The sequence below is a fragment of the Crocodylus siamensis genome, chromosome 2, assembly GCF_052110815.1.
Source record: "Crocodylus siamensis isolate JL-2025a chromosome 2, ASM5211081v1, whole genome shotgun sequence".
Taxonomy (NCBI): domain Eukaryota; kingdom Metazoa; phylum Chordata; order Crocodylia; family Crocodylidae; genus Crocodylus; species Crocodylus siamensis.
The window spans coordinates 167726212-167739085 of record NC_143396.1 but is presented as its reverse complement, the minus strand read 5'-3'; the positions used below and the strand labels follow the sequence as shown (position 1 = coordinate 167739085).

Genomic DNA, 12874 nt, shown 5'->3' with positions numbered 1-12874 from the left:
TCTCCCTTTCCTAGCTGCCCAGTTGGCCATCCTCAGGAAAATGGGTGGAAAGGTGCCTGCCCAGTTTGGTGACTGAAGCACTTTGTTAGAAAATGCAAGATACAATTTCTCATCTTCAGTTTCTAAGGTTTGTGGGGAGTACTAGAATTCAGGCTCCCCATTCCCTGGGGAAGTCATAACAAGGGCCTTTAAACTTTACATTTGAAAAGTCTTCAAAAACAGAAGTTCACAGTTTTTGATTACATTAACTTAGGGTAATGTGTATCAAAAGAGAACTTAGTTAGGACCCTACTTAGGCATAAACTTCATTCCATTCCTCAGTTACCATAAGGACAAGAATGAGGAAGGCATGTGCCTCTGGGTACTCTGTGACTCAGGACACATCTTCCCAGAAGATTAGGGTCTAAAGCCTGCGAGTCAGGATTCTGGCTCACCAACAGTTCCAGGACTTAGCCAGCCTTATGCATACCTGACACTTTTACTCCCCTGTGCAGCTGCCCAGCCACACCACTCATGTAGGCAAAGAGAATCATGAGACCATAAGTCTGCAAAGAATTAAGAAAATATCTTCCCAAGCTGTGATCTCCCACATTCATGTAAACTTGTAAGAACCACAGCCTAGACTTGAGGAGAGGATTCCAGGATTGTGTCACAGAAAAAGATGGAGTGCATCATTTGGCATTAATTTACCCCTTGTTATATGACTGATGAGCAAAAGGAGAAACAGATCCCAAGGTCCTTCCAACACATAATGTATGTCCGTGACTTTCATGATACGGTTGGCCTGAATATTTGTGCATCTTTCTGGCATGGAGCTTGATCTGATCCTTCTTAAAAGGTGTCACTAAAGAAGAACTTTGCAGAAGTCAACTCAGTTATGTAAGACCAGAATGGAAACTTTCCCTTAACCTTTGCACATGTTGGACTTGGACGGTTTGGGGTACTTTTGAACAGGACACTTCTCTGTCAGTGCCAGTCCCTTTCTCTGCATGTGTCTGATGATATTTCTTCCAGCTGATGCCATTTAGATACGTGCAGTGTCATAGTGACTTAGCTTCTGCATGCAAAGAATTCCCTTGGCTCCCACTAAAGAACAGGGAATAAAACACCCCTGGTCTTGGGCCATCTATAGAAACTCTTGCATCATCCAGTTACCAATCTCAGACTCAAAAGGGAAACGTGGTATTCTCAGCGCTGCATGGCTAGCTACATGCTTGCAACCTTTGAAACAGAAAGTGATGGACAAACAGACTCTTTTGTCTATTTGGAAACAGTGCCAGACCCAGAGGTAATTTTGGGGAACGGGCATCAGTCCATTAATTGCACTTATATCTGCCAATAAGAGATGCAGTCTGAATAAGTATTATATAATGCTAAGCACAGGGTCTTGCAAAGCATTGTTGATTAAAACTTGTTTAAAGGAATTCTTTAATTCATATCTCCCCACACTTGCTTCGGTTTCCTGGACAGATCATCTCCACTAAGGTAAGACTTGTTGTGTGTGCGTGGGCGCATGTATGCATAAGGTTGAGAAAGAGACAGACAATTCAGTTGCTAATACAAGGGAAACAGATTATAGGAAGGATTAAAACTGTTTCATGATATGTACTTTTTAGACTAGAACACTGATCTTCTAGTTCATTTGTAAACTGGGGGTAATAGGTCTTAACGGGAGGGACATAAGGGAATTCATATTAGAACACTGTGTCTGATTCTTCTCTCAAGTAATCCATTGCTGTGATTGAGTTTAAAGATGATGTAGCAATATAAGAAGTAAATAACAACAAAAGTGTCCCAAGTGCACATCTTACACACCCCCACTGGATTTCTTCCACAAAGCTAGAAGGACTTGGCATTGTATTTCAGGATTCAGCACAGGTTCTGCCTTGTGAGGAAAAAAAGATTCTACCCTTGAGGTGTATGCTTGAAAAAGAATAATGTAAAACAAAATCCATTTAGCAATGCAAGAATTTAATGTTATAAAATCTTGGAGTCTCTTAACGGTATTAGTTTTAACCAGACAATTAATTTAAAAAATGGAAAGCTCATGAGCCTGAGACAAAGAAAGACTTTTTTATCCTTTCCTTTCCTTTCCTTTCCTTTCCTTAATATCCAGGTCATAATTTAGGCCAAGGAGATACTGGTTTTAAATCAGAATAACTGGTTAATTTGAGTTTGTTTATGGATGTTGTATACACAATGGTATACTATAGGTATCATCATCATTTTATTATGTATTGAATTTTGCATTAAAATACCCCATTAAACATAGAAGTCCAGAATTATGCATCCTATTAATTCAGAGTAAAGTATGGTATATAAAAATAGAGCTTATCCAGGGATCCAATTGTGCATAAACTTTATTCTGTGCCTCAGTCACTTGCCCCTCTGTGCTCTGTGCCTTACGACATACATTACCAGGAGACTGGTGACTTCATTCATACCTTAAGGATCAGTGACTCTAGTTCGTAATACATTAAACCAAATTCAGGACAATCTTAAAACAGTGAAGTTTTGAACAAGCGCTGACTTTACTTTTCAAACTTGGAACTACTATCTCGCCATCCTAAAAAGCACTTTATATCCAGAGGCTTTTCTTTTATTCAAGAAAACAATCTAAAATATGGCATAAAATTAGAGGGGTTTTTTTGTTTGTGTTTGGTCTTTATCATGTTAACGGTATTTCTTTGGAGGCAGGTACATCTATCATAGGCCAGTAGTGCAGCTTCAGAGAAGGGAGGGATGGAGAGGGACATGGACAGTGCTTATGCTCTTGTTCAGTTCACTGCTGTAACTAGGGGTGAGCAAGAAGGGGACCGGTGCCTGGCAACAGCAGTAAATTGTATGCTGGGAGATGAGACTCTGCTGCATTGCACATTGCCCCCTGCCCCCTCCACCCATACCCCTGCAATCCACTCAGTGTCAAAATTTCTAGCAATGCCTCTGGTGAAGTCATTACAGGACTTTGCTTTGAAGCAAGAAATTCAGCTTCGGCTTCTTCACCCCTCTGCTCGTCTGCACCATAGCTTACAAGGGGCTAGAACCTGTATCTTCTATTCTCTTGAGCAGGCTTCTCAGCACTAGATTGCTGGGCTAAAAAGTTTGACGGGGGGAAACTCTCTTTCATTTAATTTTCTACAGCTGCCTGGGCAGGAGGATTTCATTTTGCCACAGGTGAAATAATTTCAGAAATTATGTCTATGTATCAAAAGCCATGGTTATATACCAGTGCATGTGTCATTGAGGTACATGAAGTGCGATGTGATTTAGCCCTTAAATACAAACTCAGATTTTCAATTTACAAGAAAATACAACTGTGTTTGTTATATGGTTTCCTGGGTGGGAATACGCTTGAGATGAGGGATGATATATAATGGGTTCAAAACATTGATCGGGTTAAGATCATGAGGCTAACTAATGAGAAGGAATTATGGGCAAATACAAAAAAAAAAACCCAAAATACCCCAAACAAACCCGTAATTTTTAACAATTAGGAAGATTTCCTTTTTTCTTCCTGAATGGAAAATAAATGCAAAATATTTAATTGTTACTGTAATTATTAAAATAGCTATCAGAGTTAAATAATGAAGGAAACAGAAACCCAACTCTATCTCCATTTTAGCTGAAGTCTTCCTTCTTATCTCAACAGTCATTGTCCAGGGAAGAAATGGTCACAGAAGGTAACCACACCCTGAAAGAGTTCATTCTCTTGGGGCTCACGGAGAATGCAGAAATGCAGGCCACCCTCTTTGTCGTGTTTCTACTGATCTACCTCATCACCCTGGTGGGGAACCTTGGAATCATGGCCTTGATCAGAGTCAGTCCTCAGCTGCACACACCCATGTACTTCTTCCTCAGCCACTTCTCATTGGTTGATACCTTTTACTCCACAACTATTACTCCCAACATGTTGGTGGCTTTGTTCTCAGACTGCAAAGCCATTTCTTTTGCTGGATGTATGGTACAGTGCTACATTTTTGTTGTTTTGGGGCTTGTTGAGTGCTACCTTCTGGCTGTCATGGCCTATGACCGATACGTAGCTATCTGTAACCCACTGCTTTATGTGGTAATCATGTCTAAGAGAATTTGTATTCAGATGGTATTAGCTTGCTATCTCATTGGCTTTCTTGGTGCACTGATATACACGGGTTGTTTTTTTGGAGGTTCCCTCTGTGGGTCCAACATAATCAATCATTTCTTCTGTGATATCACCCCACTGTTGAAGGTTTCCTGTTCTTGCAGTTATAACAATAAGATGATGGTCTTTGCCTTGAGTGGTGTAAGTGGTGCAGTGACTGTAATGATAATTTTGATCTCCTACTTCTACATCCTGTCCACCATCCTGAGGATGCACACTGCACACAGCAGAGCCAAAGCTTTCAACACGTGTGGATCCCATTTGTCTATTGTTTCCTTATTCTATGGGACCGGTTTCTTTATGTACCTACAGCCAAGTTCCAGCCACAATGGACAAGACAAAGTGGCCTCTGTGTTTTACACTGTGGTAACCCCCATGCTGAACCCCCTGATCTACAGCCTGAGAAACAAGGAGGTGAAGGGTGCTTTGGAAAAATTGTGGAAAATGTTTCCTTTGTCTTCACTGAAGAAATTTGGATAAACCACTCAGATGACTTGGCTGCTCTCTGTTGTCTAGCAATCAGGATTCACTGCAATATACAGGCTTGGCTTTCACCAGTGCATGTAAGTTCTGCCATTGGCATAAAAGAAAGACATTAAGAAACTATGATTATCATCTGTATCTCTCATGTACAACCCATACAGTTTTCCTATAGACCCATACTTAGAGAGGTACTCTCTCTTCTAAGGATCTGCAGTATGGAGGAGGATTACCCTGGTTCTGGTTCTGTTCCCGTGACTAATATCATACGTCCAAATTTTCAAAGCAAATATGTTGGTTCAACTTACGTGGAGTTAACAGACTAAGTACATCTTTGTCAAATATGTTCAGTTGGGGAAAAAAACAACATGTTGGGTTCTAAATAAAAATGGTTGTGAACAGTGGAGCCCTTTTATCCAAAACCTTTGAAGATTAAGTGGTCCACCCTGCACATAAGAAATAAGAGTTGAATTGCCATTTCTTCCCGTGGAATTTGAACTCACATCTACAAAGCAACTACCCCAAAATGTGGATATGATACAGTCCAAGTAGGGGGAGGTTGGAAGTCCCGTCAGGATCTCCTGCTTGCAAGTGATTATCACAGAATCATAGAAAATTAGGGTTGGGATGGACCTCAGGAGGTCATTTAGACCAAGAGTTGGCTACATTTTTCAACGGTGCCAAAAATACAACAAAGTCTACGTGTGAGTTGTTGGTGTGCCAGGCAAAACAAAAAACAAAAAACTGGAGGGTGTGGGATGCACTGCTTATTATTACAGTAAATAATCATAAGCATTCTGGGGTTTTTTACACCAAATACCGACTTTTCAAAAAGAGCAATACTGACTAAGCAGTGACAATAAATAAAATTTCACATAGTACAAACACAAACAGCAACAAAAATGGAACTTGTATATTCCTTTGTTCTGTATTCTTTTTCCTTTGTTAAGTCTATTGGGATGTTACTTTGATGTGCAGACAGCACCAGGTTCTGCGGAGCCCTGGCCTGGCACATTGCCCATGGTGGATGTATGGGTGCCTCTGGGTGGATGGCAGGGAAAGGCTAGGGCTTTGCTCCTAAGCAGGGATCTATTCTGCTTCCCGTGGTCCCCCTCCTGGCCCAGCTCCTGTTTCAGGGGAGTGGTGTAGCTGCAGCAGGGATGGCAGGTCCCTTGCTCAGCCTTGCCACATGACATGGGCCCCAGGGATGGTCAAGGGCTGTGGGGCTGTGATACTAAAAGGCCCAGAGGTGGGGGCAAGGGACTGGGAATCTACAGTCCCTACTTTGGTGATACCATCCACCCCACAACCCCTCACTGCCACTCAAATAGACAGCATGTCCTGGATCAATGACCTGTCCAGCTCCTACATGAAGTCCCTTGTTTTCACTCCTGACTCTGGGAATTAATATGCCATGTCTAAATCCCTGCCCTTTGCCTCCCCTTCAAGGTTTTGTGTTTCTTGAGTTCAGCCCCTGCAGCATTTCTCCTGACTACAACCACGTCTCTTTTCCCCATCCTAACAGCCCTTCCAAGTTATTTTGCCCCTTTCACAAACAGGACAAATGCAACGTTAAACACAGAGACGCAGCTTTTCCAAGGGTTGCCAACCTTCTCAGATTCATAGGGAGTTTACCAGAATCATCACTGATCTTCCAGTGATTATTGAAAGCAATCTGGGGGAATGATATTGTGAACAGGTTGGACAGTACAATTAATGACTAGAAGTGTACTGATTCATCAGTTCTATGTTGGATCAGCACAGATATAAGGAAAATTGATAGCCCTGAGTAAAACAGCAAGTATTCACTTTGGATTTGGATTTGGCTGATTCAGAGGGACTGTGATTTTGTTTGGAGATTTGAATCACTGTCTCAATTCAATTCAGCCAAATCAGATCTAAAGATTTGACACCACTTTGGAGATTCGGCCATAGACTAAACAGGTAGCAGCTTGTCCCAGCCCCAATACCTCCCTCCCTCACCCCGCTTCCCTCCCAAATCTGCCAATCACTACAGACTTACCAGCTGGAGGCAGCTGTGTCCAGCATGGTGAGGACTGCTGCCTGTTTAGTTTATGGCCAAATCTCTGCATCAGTCGAATATTTTCTGAATTGATGCAGAGGCTTCCAATTCAATGCAGAGCTTTTAAATGGTTTCTCAATTTGATTTGGATTCAGAGACTTGGTTGCCAAATCAGGCCAAATCTCCTCCTAATCAAATTGGCTACCGAAGCTTCGCACAGCCCTACAACCCAGTCAACCATTAGCTTTGTTTTTGCAACAATAGCATACTATTGTCTCATATTCATCTTATGGTCTCTGTAATAGAGCCCTAACCCCCATTACTAGAAGAAATGCCAGAGCAGGGATGACCCTGGTGTCCCCAGCCCCACCCCACCTGGGACTTCCTTCTCCCTTCTCCACCCTCCCCTCATCCATTATCCATCTCCAGCAACTGTGGTGCCATCCATAGCTTGCAGCCAGCTTCCATCTCCTCCCCCCACCCCACCCTGCAGCCAGGGCAGCCAGAACAGGGATAGACAGCATTGCTGTGGCTATCCCAGGAAGGATGCCATGAGAAGTCACCAGATGAACTCCTGAGAGAGAAGGGGGAGCCAAGGAGTGGTCACACTATGGTGACTTAGCAAATTATGAGATAAGTTCTTTTTGTTACATAACTTTTGGGCTCTGAACAATCCCCAGTGCCAGCCCAGGCAGGACTTCTGGCACCAGCCAGAGATTTAAGTTCTAACAGAATGGGGAGTGTCCAGGAGTAGGGTGCCTGACTTCAGAGGTGGGTGTTGCATCCCCTAGGGCACAACCACCTTGACTGAGGCACTTCCTTGGATGTGGAGGACAGCTATTCTTCCAAACCCACTTTATGTGCTTCAAAACCAGGAAGCCAGATCCAACACAACTCTCCCCACTCAAAAACAGGAGACAGTCAGTGGGGATGTCTATACATGTGCTCCAGGGTGGAGGGATGTTGTTTTAATTAGATCATCTCTGAGAGCTGCTCTAATTAAAATGTCCACAGCATCATGTGTATTCAGCATCCTGCATTTCAAAATAGTGGCAGGGGTGCTTTATCTAAAGCTCATTTCATGTGGTTTGGTTAAATCACCCCTGCCACCATTTTTAAAATTGGGAACGCTGAATACACATGATGTGGGGGCTGCTGGGCTGCGCTAATTAGCACTCTACAGCAGATTCACAGCAGACTCAATCGAGTCTGCTCCCACACATGCTGTGAAGAAATCCCATTTTTACATATGCCTCCCTGCTCTGAGTCTGCCCAGCCCCTCTGTTTTCAAATTCTGGCTGCTGGATCTACCTGGTCAAGCTAAGTGACTGAGTTTTTAAAAATCCATAGGGAATGGGGAGCTCACTCTTCCTTTGTCCTGAGTTTCTCACTGAAGAACCTGTGTGACCCTGGTCACTCCACCTGTGGGATGCTGACAACTTATTAAAGGATTGGGCTACTTTGGGTCACCTGGTCTGGGGGGCTTCCTCTGGCAGGCATCTTGGGACAGATTCTCATGCTGGCACCTCAGGCTGCTGTCTGCATAAATCAGTGAGTCTGCCTGAAGATTAGTTAGAAAGCTAGCTATAAGTTAATCAGATGTGTATGAAAAATGTCACTGAACTCTATATTTGATGAAAGGCTCAACATATTCTGTTTTGTTGAAGGCATTTTTTTTCTAATACTCTTTTGTCTTGTACTCTTTCCCCATTTTCCTTCTCTCTTATTAAAAAAAGCAAAATCTACCTGCATGCAGTGTTCTGGCTGTGAATTCCAGAGGAGAGAGGGGTCAGACAGCCTTTATAGCTCCCTCTGCTCGGCTAGCTAAGGTAGGCAAGGCTTTTTATTGTCCTCCAGTAGAGGAGGCTACTTTTGAATACTTCAGGCCAACAGAAGCACCCCAAGATACCGTGGTGGGGCTAAGCACCCCAAAGGTCTGCAGGGTCTGTGTACTCCAGGATGTTAGAGCCCTAACTGAGACTAGAGCCCGGGTGATGGCAGCAATTACCTCAGGTTTGTGGGTGTGCTCCAGGAAGAGGGTCAGCTGGATGTAGGCACCCCAGGGAAGACACCCAAAGAGTGGTTTTGGTTGGGCACAGCAAGGTGGACGGCTCAGTGTAGTAGCGTGCCCAACTGGCCCACCACACATGCTAATTAGCATGCACCTGAGCAGAAGTCTATCATGTGTATAGGTGCCCTGGTTAAATTTCTTTAGGCTTTCCTAGTTCTACTTTTACTTAGAGGACATTACAGCCTCCAGGGGAACTTGAACCATCTCATCACAGAACATTTTGTTGCACTGCACTAGGACAGAACCAATTGCTATGCTCTGGAAAATGCAATCCCTGGATTTTAAATTGGAATGGAAGATGGGGAGGAGCCTGGGACATGGTCAGGGATCAAGAAACTTTGACCCTTCTGGAATAAGCATTCTGTAAAGTCTACACAATCCCCTATTCCACCAGTGTAATGGCAGGAGTGACTTAGGGAATACCATGACCAGATTGTCTGGTATGTGAGAACTTGTATTTCTTCAATAATTCCCTTTAAACAAATTCTTCAAATGTTCTTAGTTGTAACTACTTTATTAATATGGCTTTCCTTTTGCATTTACCTTTTTTTTTCAATGCTTGGGTGAAATGCTAACAGGACCCACTTTCCAGAGCCTATATCCATAATTCCTTTTGTCAGAAGTGAAGTTTGTTTGAGATCAGATGGTGAACCCCTTGATGAGAAGTTCCCCATCCAAACAGTCCCCCTGAGCACTACTGTGATAAGAGCCACCTGTAATGGGATTTTTCCCCCCCTAATAAACAATGAAAGTTAGCCTGAGTGGGAGATGGCCACCTCTGGGCTCAGCCCCATGGAGGAAGAGAAGAGAACAAATGATAACAACTTATTCTGAAGCCAGAGACCTAGTGGTGTAAAAAAGCCCCCAGCCCTCTGAGACAGCTAGGGTCTCTACAGTAGTTTTAAGATTTTAACTCTACATGCAAGGCATATGCGTGGTTTTGCATGTACCGCAGTGCAGCTTTGCTAACAATTATTTTAATGAATAACCATAATCTTTTCTGCTGTTCTCCTCAGAGCCTCCTTAACATCCTTGTTCCTCAGGCTGTAGATCAGGGGATTCAGCATGGGGATCACCACTGTGTAGAACACAGAGACTACTTTAACTGTATTCAATGAGTAGCTGGAGCTCGGTCGTAAGTACATGAAGATCGTAGTGCCATATAACATGGTAACAGCCGTCAGGTGGGAAGCACAGGTGGAGAAGGCTTTGTGCCTGCCCTCAGAAGAGTGCATCCTCAGGATCGTGAGAAAGATGAACATGTAAGAGATGAGGATGGTGAAGATGGTAATGAGCTCAATTACGCCTACTAAGGCAAAGAGAATCATCTCATTGATGTAGGTACTGGAGCAAGACAGAGACAGGAGTGGGGGAACATCACAGAAGAAGTGATTGATGATGTTAGAATTACAGAAGGGCAGCCTGACAATGAAAGTCATTTGTATAACAGAATTCACAATGCCACCTATATATGACCCTGCAACCAGCTGTAAACACAGTCTCCTGGTCACAACAGCTGTATAGAGCAGTGGATTACGGATGGCCATGTATCTGTCATAGGCCATTGCAGCCAGCAGGAAGCCCTCGGCTGTCCCAAAGACAATGTAGAAGAATGTTTGCCCTGTGCAGCCAGCAAAAGAAATTGTCCTCTTTTCAGCCACAAAATTCACCAGCGTTCTGGGAGCAATGACAGAGGAGAAGCAGATATCAACCACAGACAGACTGCTAAGGAAAAAATACATGGAAGTGTGGAGTCGGGGATCACTATGGGTTACTATGATTATCCCAGTGTTGCCCACCAGAGTGACTGTGTAAATCAAGAGGAAGATGACAAAGAGAATGACTTTCATATCCGGCCGCTCCGTGAGCCCCATCAGAATGAACTCAGTCACCATGGTATAATTTCTATCTGCCATGTAGTCAGCATCTCGCGTCTGCTGAAATGAAAAACAGCATTAGTAATCTAAGGAATAGAAAACAGAGGGTGTTTATCTACCTCCCCAAAATACCTGAGGTATGCCTATTCACCTGGATTGTGTGGGACCTGGGTCTTCTTGCCCCATTCATGACAAGGAATATTAATATTTAACCCAAGGAACCCATTACTGATCCAAATTAATATGCAGAAGAACTGAACAAGACTCAAAAAAGACTATATTTATACAGATAATAGGAACATTTGAGGTAATAATAGGTGTGAAACAACTTATAAAGCAAGCTGCAAGTGCTTCTTTAGCCTTTGAGTAGAGGCAATATCTTTTATGAGACCAACTAAATAGTTGCAAAAAAGTTGTTATCTGCAAGCTTTCAGACACGTCCTTCCTCAAGGTGGGAGAGAAAGAAAGAAAAACAAAGAAATTAAAAATGGTGAGAGATATGAAAGATCGTCAGAAATCCCTCAGATATGAAAAAAGCTAGTCTTTAGAAAGCTGTTCCGCCAGAATGCAAATTTAGGAGGGCTGCAAGGAACAAAAGCAGATTGTTTACCTGCAGCTTTCAGATGTCAGACAGATTGGGAGGGGTGGGGGGCATAAAATCAATGTTCAAAATTAATCCTGGTTGTTGAAATCGGCTTTTTTCTTCTTCACATTGTGAAGCTTCCATTTCAAATGGCAAAATGTGCTAACTTCCATATTTCAAGGATAATGATTTATATACGATCTTACTACAATGACACTCCTTAGATAGATTAGAGACAATCCCTGGGAAAAGCTGTATTTATGGCTCCCATGGCAGTGGTATCTGACAGCCTCAGGTAAGGTAATATGGTTTCCTTAATGAAGTTATGACTCTGAGGATGTTCCTCATGCTCCTCAAATCCTTGCCAGCCTGGGTTATGACCAGGTGAAATTAGAACAAGACATTCATTGCTTGTCATCAGTTCCACATTGACCATACAGGTAACTCCTACTTAGCACTCTTAACTGGTTCCAGAAAAAACAAACGTTAAGCAGAATTGCATTAAGCAAAACCCATTTGATCCGGCGGAATTAATGTTAATAAATATAATTGGTTCCCAGGATGCCGCTGCTGCCTGCCCAGGCCCGGGCCATGCAGGTGGTGCTGTTGGTCCTGTCAATGCTGGGTGGTCAGTGGGGGGGTGAGGGGGTATAGTCACGGCCACAGTCATGGTCACTGCAGTCTGGGTCCCCCTTATCCCAGCTGACGCAGCCCATCCTGGCTTCAGAGAGCCCCTGTCAGCCAAGGCCCCACGCTCCTGTTGCCCCATCCTGGGTCACCACCAGCCCTGGCCCTGGGGCACCAGCATCATTCCCGGGGCACCGGCAAAGGCCTTGTTCTCATGCCTGCCTGCCCACTTGCTGCCACTTGCCTCCCTACCTGCCACTGCCATTTCCCCGCCCACCACCACTGCTTCTCCCCACCCTCGCCATTCAGCATGGGAATCAGGTATGCTAAGTGAAACCACATTAAGTAGGGTTGCCTGTATTTGGAGAGTGATGTAAAACCTCAAGGAGTTTTCTCATTTACTTCGACTGCAGACTGTATTTCAACCCAGCCCTGGTTTGAACTTGGTTGACCCTTTCCCAAATCCCTTAAATCACATATTAAAAATAAATGCTCAGAGAATATGTGTTCTGAGACTCATTCCTGCCATCTTTCCCAGATAAAACTGTAGGTGTTTGAAAGGGGAAAAACACATGCTTTAATCCTCTGGATAAAAGCTTCAAGTATTAAGCATACTTAAGGACTTGCCTTCAAAGGACCAGGTATACAAAACAGTCTCTCATTATGCAAGCAGCCTCCCTGATTTCAGCAGAACTATTTATGGAGAAATGTGTGCTGCTAGAAACACATAAGGGCAGCTAGACTTCATTCCTGTCTCTCTCTCTGTGTACTAAGCATGAAAGGTTTATATATTTATACTAAGGTTTAATTTATGAACACTTTACAAAAGATAAATAACTATTTAACAATGTTATAGTGTCTGGTACATCAATACAGGATGGCTTATACCCCATTTTTTACAACTGGATGGATGCTCTCGTAACCCTCTATAACACAAACTACTAATGTTTACAACAGACTTGTCATACTAATTAAGCATTCAGTGATCTTTTGTAAAGTATTGCCAAATAGAACCTTGCAGAAGCATTGTATTTGAACATCAATAGCTAAGGATAACTGAGTTGACTCCTGCTGT

General features: G+C 43.2%; 2 protein-coding genes across 2 annotated transcripts; one reads left to right on the top strand and one right to left on the bottom strand.

Moving 5' to 3' along the window:
- Positions 1-1299: 1299 nt before the first annotated feature.
- Positions 1300-8236, top strand: LOC149871157 (olfactory receptor 8A1-like). Its single transcript, XM_090034578.1, has 3 exons — positions 1300-1485; positions 3650-4575; positions 8209-8236. The coding sequence occupies exons 2-3, from the start codon at positions 3668-3670 to the stop codon at positions 8234-8236; spliced, it is 936 nt and encodes a 311-aa protein (XP_089890704.1). The 5' UTR covers positions 1300-1485; positions 3650-3667.
- Positions 8237-9689: 1453 nt separating this feature from the next.
- Positions 9690-10628, bottom strand: LOC149871156 (olfactory receptor 5J3-like). The gene has a single exon (XM_090034847.1). It carries the CDS (start codon positions 10626-10628, stop codon positions 9690-9692), a length of 939 nt encoding a protein of 312 aa, XP_089890973.1.
- Between the last annotated feature and the right edge of the window lie 2246 nt (positions 10629-12874).

Coding starts and splice junctions, on each gene's coding strand:
- LOC149871157 (XM_090034578.1), top strand. CDS start 3,668: ATGGTCACAGAAGGTAACCACACCCTGAAAGAGTTCATTCTCTTGGGG. Junction 4,576..8,208: donor AAGGGTGCTTTGGAAAAATT/GTGGAAAATGTT, acceptor GTCTGCCTGAAG/ATTAGTTAGAAAGCTAGCTA.
- LOC149871156 (XM_090034847.1), bottom strand. CDS start 10,628: ATGGCAGATAGAAATTATACCATGGTGACTGAGTTCATTCTGATGGGG.